This window comes from Montipora capricornis, chromosome 14 (genome assembly GCF_036669925.1).
Source record: "Montipora capricornis isolate CH-2021 chromosome 14, ASM3666992v2, whole genome shotgun sequence".
Classification (NCBI taxonomy): Eukaryota; Metazoa; Cnidaria; class Anthozoa; order Scleractinia; family Acroporidae; genus Montipora; species Montipora capricornis.
The window spans coordinates 33,693,206-33,701,474 of record NC_090896.1 but is presented as its reverse complement, the minus strand read 5'-3'; the positions used below and the strand labels follow the sequence as shown (position 1 = coordinate 33,701,474).

Sequence of the window (8,269 nt, the reverse complement as noted above, 5' to 3'; positions counted from 1 at the left end):
CGAGCAGTCCTTTTATAGTCTACCTAGTCCCATTCCCTCTCACTAATACCCAGGCTTTTCTCAGTCATAAAAGAGGGGGACCCATCCCCCCCACCCCCTCCCATCCGCATAAATTAAAAAAGAGCGGGAACATAAATTAAAAAGAGCGGGAAAATAAATCCATAAAAAGGCGCTCACTCAACACCGCATTTATTCAATCTCTGATAATGGACTCGTGGTTAAAACTTTCAGAAAGCAAATGAAGTACTCTATCATTTTATTGATTGTCATAATGGCTTCGTGGGATCCTACAGCGTGGGCAGAACCATCGGAATCCGATGAAGAACTCTGGCACACATTGGATGCTATTGATATCGAATCGGAAGACGAAAACGACTTATTATCTATCTTACAATCCGCTTTCGAGGAGGTAGAAAAAGAAAATGTTACACCAACCGAAACCGTCATCGAGCAAGTGGGAGGCAGTCTTCCCGAACGCGGTAAGATCTCATTCGACATGAAACAAGTCATTCATCGTCAAAGTAAAAAGCAGGGTGTACAAGAAGACGAATACCAGCTACGGCTTAAACAACAAGGTCACTTTTTACCGCATCAAAACCTAGAAGATTCGCTTACGCACGCGTTGCGTAGCGCGTTAGAAACTCTTCTACGTAAACAGGACATACATGATCGAGATTACATCTTTGTCAATCTACAGGCGCAAGACAACCCTAAAGCTATGACCGCATGGAAATTGCGAGCTGAAGAATGGAGACGTCATACGGGTCGTGCTCACGCCTTACTATCCTCTTTAGCGCAAAAGTTAAATTCCGGTGAAAAATTCAGAAATAATCAAGCTTTCAACATGAGTTTCGTACATGCAAAAGCAAGGCATCCAGGATCTGGTCGCCACAGACGTCTTTTTCCGGGACATCACGCCAAACAAAGATTAAGGAACATGAAATGTGTTATTAAGATACCGCAAGATGACCGTCACCTTTGTTGTGCGCGCGCTATCGTTACTGCTCTCAATATCTTACAAGCAGGAAATGATCGAAATGAAAGGAGAAAGTGGACAGAGCAAGGACGCGGAAAGCGTCGAGTTGACAGTGCTGCTCATTTACTACTCAAAGAAGCCGATCTGCAACCCATACCGTGTGGTCCTGAACAATTAGAACTATTCGCCAAATCACCTACACTACATAATTACTATGGTATCATTGTCGTCGATGCCACCCGAGCCTACACACGTTTCGTGTATGGAAAGGGAGCAGAGGGTTTCGGCTACATCTGTCTCCTTTACGATGACTACCACTATGATGTCATCACTTCGCTACCCGCTTTCTTTGGTAAGTCCTACTTTTGCTACAAATGTATGACTCCTTACAATGACCTCGGAAGACATCGATGTAAACAAAATCGTGACAACCATTGCAGCTCTTGTCTTCAAGATGGGTGCGAAGAACATGCAGTAGCTTATCGTGATTACAAATCGCCCACCAACCTTTGCGGTATTTGCAACAGGCGGTTCCATGGATTGAAATGTCTCGAGAATCACCGACAATTCTCCTACAAAGGAACTAAGGCTGACGGCGAAAAGACTCTCTGCGTCTGCGACACGCGTCGCAAATGCAAACAATGTCAAAAATATCTCATTGGAAGACAACAAATCAGCAATCACAAATGTGGATATGCAGAATGCCGATGCTGCAAACAAGTTGTCCCCATCGCCACTCACAAATGTTATCTACAAGTAGCTCACGTCAAAAAAAAGAAGAACAAGAAAGCTGCAGACGAAGATGATGATGTCCCGCCCAAACTTATTTTCTTTGATATCGAATCTACTCAATGTGGTGATCACCACGAAGCCAATCTAGTCATAGCCTGTGACGAGGACACCGCTGACCCAGAAGATATGCTCATCTACAGCGGAGAAAACTGCATTGTGGATTTTATCAATTTTCTCGAATACATGAATGAAGAAGGAGAGCAACCCATCATCGTCATTGCCCACAACTTCCAAGGCTATGATGGTTACTTCATTATTGATGCCATGAAAAAGAGAGGTTACGATTTCCAACAAATCCGAAACGGAGGCAAAATCTTACAACTCTCGTTTGCTGGTGATACCATCAAGTTTATCGACAGTCTGTCATTCTTCCAGATGCCCTTACGAAATTTTCCAAAAACCTTTGGAATCACTGAGCTTACCAAAGGATTCTTCCCACATCTATTCAATACCCCAGAGAACCAACAGTATGTAGAACCAATGCCGTCCATAGAAGATTACCTCCCACATACCATGCCTGTCAAAGAATTTGACAAGTTCCAATCCTGGTATCAAGAGAGAATCGACAATCAAACCATTTTCAACTTCCAAGAAGAATTCATTGCTTACTGCAAGTCAGATGTTCTTCTATTGCAACAAGGCTGCATGAACTTCAAGAGAAACTTAGAACAAAAGGCTAAGTTCAACCCCTTTGAACATATGACCATCGCTTCAGCCTGCAACCGGTACCTGAGAACTTGGTGTCTCGAAGAAGATTCCATTGCCTCTAAACCCATGTGCGGATGGCGTCTCAAAACCAATCATTCCCTTCCATCCATCGAGTGGTTGTCGTACATGGAATCCGTTCGTCAATACCCCATCCAGCATGCAAGAAATGAAGGTGAATTTCGCATCCCTTACACCAATTACAAAGTAGATGGTTACTGCAAAAACACCAACACTGTCTTCGAGTTTCATGGTGACTTCTGGCACGGTTGTCCAACCTGTTTTCCACAACGTGACGAATGTCATCCCAAACTCCTAGATCGGTCCTTCCGCGATGTCTACAACGTCACTCAAACCAAGATGACTGCTCTAAGAGAAAAAGGTTACCAGGTGGTCGAAATGTGGGAATGTCATTGGAATCAACTAAAGCAAACCAATCCTCAAGTCAAACAGTTTGTTGAAGAACTCAATCTAACAGAACCGCTCGAACCCAGAGATGCATTCTTCGGCGGACGAACCAACGCCTTCAAATTATATCACAGATGCGAACCAGGAGAAAAAATCGAATATGTTGATTACATGTCCTTGTATCCATGGTGTAACAAATACGCCGTCTACCCCAAAGGTCATCCCGAATTCATTCTCAACCCTCCAGGCACTGAACTCCATCATTGGTTCGGTATAGCCAAGATTACCATTCACCCACCACCTCGACTCTACTTTCCTGTATTACCATACCGCTGCAACAACAAATTGATTTTCCCACTATGTCGTTCCTGCGTAGAAGAGAAAATCAATCTCCCTCTTCACGAAAAACCCTTGGGGTGCACTCACAACAGAAAAGAACGCTGTTTGACTGGAACATGGTGCACACCTGAAATCCTAAAAGCTGTGGAAATGGGTTACGAAATCGAAACCATCCACGAAGTGTGGCACTTCCCAGAAACCATCAAAGGTCTCTTTGCCAAATATGTCGATACATGGTTAAAACTCAAACAAGAAGCCAAAGGATGGCCAGAAGATTGCGTTACGGAAGAACAGAAACAAACCTATATCGCCAACTTCTATGCTGCCAAAGGGATTCAATTGGAGTACGACAAGATCAAAGAGAATCCAGGTCAAGCCAAACTTTCCAAACTCATGCTCAATTCAATGTGGGGAAAGTTCGGTCAACAAGAAAACAAGACACAAGTAGCCCATTTCAACGAACCTCAAGATCTCTGCGAATTCTTAGACAGCGACCGTTTTGATATCCGTTACATCTCTGTCCTTGATGAAGACAATGTTGAGATCCACTACAAGATGGAAAATGATGAAATTCTGCCCGGCATCAACACCAACATCTTTATCGCTGCCTTCACCACCTGCTGGGCGCGTCTTCGTCTGTACCGAGCTCTAGAGCATTTACAAACCAGATGCTGTTATTCTGACACAGATAGTGTTTTTGCTATTGTGAAAGAAGGTGATCCTCCCATCGATCCACCCATCGGCAAATGTCTTGGAGATTTCACCCGAGAGCTAGACAAGGCTGTTGAATCCTTTAAATGAACCTAGAAAAACCCCCATTGTGCAAAAGAACGCCATCAAATGCCAAACCAAAGACTACAAAATTGTGACCCAATCTGAAAAGAAAGATTACCGTCTCGTGTATGACAAACGCATTTTAGTACCAGGCACAGCAAACACTTTGCCATATGGCTATATCATTTAAATTTCTTTCCGAGAAACTTTGAATAAAGACTAATATTTTTGACAGCGATATTGCAACATCAAAGGGTGATATTATATCACGCGTTATAACATTGAAGATTTGCATGGTTGTCCTGATAGTGTAGTGGTCATTGCATTTGGCTAGTGATCAGAAGAAGCGGGTTCAAATCCCGCTCAGGATAACTAAAGGCTGTGATGTATGTTGTGAAAATAGTTGGTAAATCTGAAGTATAGCCTGTTTGTGGCTTGATGAAAATGAGCAGCAATCTGAGCCTTCTTTTAAATATTTTGTTTCTTTACATTATAATTGATTTTATATCAGATTGTGTTGTTGATTGAGCAGCAATCTGAGCCTTCTTTTAAATATTTTGTTTCTTTACATTATAATTGATTTTATATCAGATTGTGTTGTTGATTGATGTGTTTGGGATTTGGGTTTTGGGTCGTGGGTTTTGAATTTTGGGTCAAGCGCCCCGATACCACTACTGAAAGGAAACATTAATTAGGTCTTTTGCATAAATAGATTGGTGTTCTTCAACATAATTTCACAATCAACACTATCAATTCTTAGCAATGCAGAGTAACACTTGTTGAACTTTTGTATTAAGTAGAATAATTAAAACATTAACCCTAACTAAAATGAGGGGAAAGGCCTAACCTAAATTCACAAGCCATTAGTTATTTCAATTTAAATTGAACAAAACATAATATAACACATTCTATTAATGCATGAAATAACTCACCGAGAATAACTGAAATTACTTTGGAAAAAGTTTGTTAAGGAGAGAAAACGTGATTACTCTAATTAACAAGCATTTACCTATCTTACTTAATAAAGAACACATATATAAGACACTCGATTTATGGAATTAAATACTTACCAAAAATAACTTAAGTAACTTTGAAATTTCAAAATAATCCCAGAAAATTACGAACCCCGAAAGTAGAATAATTGGAAGTTAATTACTTTAAACACCCATACAAACAATTTTTTCACTAAAAGGCTAAAAATAATCCCCCCGGATTTATCTTGCATTCCCCCAGGTATATAATGAATACTTAGCGCAAACGACAACTTTCCAATTTTAATCTTGTTTCATTGGCAGCCTGTTGACTATGTGACATTCTCAAGTACTCATTTCAACTTCCGCTCTCCGATTTCAAGCACAAAAAAAAATGCTACATTAGGGCAAACAACAATAAGAAGCCAATCATCTCAGAGCCCACGAACTACTCTACGCCTCCACCAAGTTTTAATTCTATAACCTAAAAAAGTTTGCCTCAGTGTACACACAAATACTCCCAGGTAGCGTTTTGCATTCAACAAAATGTCTCTAAAACATGGCCGTGCTCAGACAGTCATAACTAGCCTTAGAAAAGGATAAACAACAATCTTAAACACGCAGCATATGCCAAAGGCATCAATGCGCAAATATTGAAAAATATTTTTTCTCTTAAATTTACTAACTTTGAAGAGGCTCTTTTTTTATTTTTTTGGAGTCAGGCTCAGTCATGCTCGTCATCTCCATCATATTTGTATATATCTTCAAAGTAATTTTCGGTTACATCGCTAGAATAAGCGTCACTTGTTTCATATTCGTGGTCTACGTCCCTACGTTCATCGTTGTCTATGACCCTGCGTTCATCGTCCCCGTCGTATTTGCTGTCATTTATACTCAGTCCGTCACTGTCAATGTCCATGCTGTCATTGTCAACGTGATACTAATGCCAGGGTACTTAGGAAAGCCCTTTAGGGCATTTTTTAAAAGGTTGACCTCATCTGAGGCCCAGAACATTCGCAACTTTCCTGAATCAGTGGTACACTCCGAAGAACTTTCAATCGGTGGAATGTACTCCTCCGTGCTGCTCTCGATTGACGATCCGCTGTCCATTCTTATGCCTGAAAGATACAAAACAGATTTAACTTCCACGAGTTTCTAATTGAAAAACAGATGTCTCTAAATAAATGTCATTGGAGTACATATTGTTCATTATTTAAATATTAATAACAGGTTAAAATGTGGTTTCGTGGTCCCCCCCTTTAAAATAGGGTATTACTCTGAATAAGACTTTCAGAAGGGTATCATCAAGTAACCAGCTTGACTCATTGTTGCCAGGATTTAACTAATCATCGTAGAGGCACTTTTAGCAATGAAGTTCCTTGTGGGGCACTCCCCAGGGATTGGTTACCCCAGCTCGTGTTTTATCCCTGACAAGTCACTAGTACTAAAAGAGCTTCCAAAACGAATGGGCATTTCTTAGTTCTTTAAAAACTATCCTTGCATACAGACACACGAGAGGCATGGTCTTTTTTAGTTCTGAAAACTACAAGTTTTGAAGAGACAGGTGTTTTTTTGTATTGCAGGCAGCAGGTAGTGGACCATTCGACGAAGACGTGAAGATGAAGTAGCAGGAACCGAGGCAGGAGACAGCAGGGCTTTCCACGAAGAAGCGAAGAAAAAGTGAGCAGGCAGCCAGCCAGAAAAAGAATTGCATCCTGGAGACGCCTCGTCTGACTTACACCCCAGGATAACAATCTTCACTGGACAAAACAGAATTAAAACAAGACATGCAGGGCGTCATCGTAGGGGCACTTTTAGCAATGAAGTTCCTTGTGGGGCACTCCCCAGGGATTGGTTACCCCAGCTTATGTTTTATCCCTGACAAGTCACTAGCAATGCAGTGCCAACCAATCCAACAGAAGGCAAGGGCATTTATTAGCTCTTGAAAGAACTCAAGGCAGCAGACATCAGACTGTTCCACGAAGATGCAAGAGTACTACGCACTAGTGGCCCAGTTGATTGAGCATCAGGCTGTCATGCGGGAGGTCGTGAGTTCGACTCCGGCTGGACCAACACACAGGGTCTTAAAATAACTGAGGAGAAAGTGCTGCCTTGTAATTACATCTGCAAATGGTTAGACTTTCAAGTCGTCTCACTTCAGATAGATGCAGGAAGTTCATTCATTATATGCAGGCATGGTGGGCAGTGGTAGTCGGGACCAACGCAGGAGACAGCAGGCAGTTCCACGAAGATACGAGGAAGATTTTTTGTCTGTGAGGTGAACAGGCATCCAGCCAGTAAAAGAATTGCATCCTGGAGATGCCTCGTCTGACTTACACCCCAGGATAACAATCTTCAATGAACAAAACAGCAGACTTCAGACCGTTCCACGAGGACGCGAGGAAGATGCGAGGGGTTCAGGATTTCTTCTTCTTGTAGAGATTCTTTACCTTTTGGTAACACCTGTCAAACCCCTCCCTCTCCAGACTACCCCTTAACTCCTCGGTCGCCAGGTGTCCCTTTAGTTAAGCTTTGTTCGGGTAATTGGGGTACCTGGAGAAGTACACCACCATCTTCCTAGTGTCTTCGGGATCCCATTCCCTTCTGCTTTGGCTACCAGAAGAAGGAGGTGTAAACGATGTATCCACCCACTGCTGTGTTTTGTGGGTGGCACTGGTACTCTCCAGCTTGTCCAAGGCATCACCGCAACTCTTTGATTGAATATATCTGAGGCGATTCATGATTTGCTTCATGAACGCCTCATCGTCAACTGGCAAGTGTACCGTGGCTGAAGAGGACTGTAGGCGCTGCTTCACCTCCAGTACCGTGAGAGGTGCATTGGTCTGCACCTCAAACTCAAAGACAGATTCCACCAGTTCCCTGGTGGAATCATCAAGGGTAGCGGCACTGCTTTCCTTGTGGGGGCTGGCAGCATACTCAGAAGCCTCCTTCTCCTGGTAGCCAATATTGGAACGCAGGATGGCTTGACCAGCGGCAGCAGATGTTGCAAAGTCCGGTCGAATGTACGAGCGGTCTGCAGTCTGGGCCGTGTGGGTCATGTGCTGGTGGATGAGCCGCTTCTCCTGCTCGGATGACACCAACGTTGTCGTGGCGGCCATCTTCCTAAGACGGGTCGATGTCATCCTGATGTCTGACCTCTTGCCAGTCTTGTGCCAAAATTCGGCAATACGGCACGCGATAGGCCCATCACTGAAAGCCCTTCCACTGTCTGTAAGGAAGAGTCTATCATCTGGTGATGGAAATATCGAGCGCACGTGTTCGACATAAATAGACACCTTTCTTG

The 8,269-nt window shown here is 42.8% G+C and overlaps 1 protein-coding gene across 1 annotated transcript; it reads left to right on the top strand.

Moving 5' to 3' along the window:
* Window positions 1–271: 271 nt before the first annotated feature.
* LOC138031898 (uncharacterized) lies at window positions 272–4,021 on the top strand. Its single transcript, XM_068879509.1, has one exon. It carries the CDS (start codon window positions 272–274, stop codon window positions 4,019–4,021), a length of 3,750 nt encoding a protein of 1,249 aa, XP_068735610.1.
* Window positions 4,022–8,269: the final 4,248 nt, after the last annotated feature.

Bases quoted from the DNA above. Each gene is read 5' to 3' on its own strand.
- LOC138031898 (XM_068879509.1), top strand. From the start codon at position 272: ATGGCTTCGTGGGATCCTACAGCGTGGGCAGAACCATCGGAATCCGAT.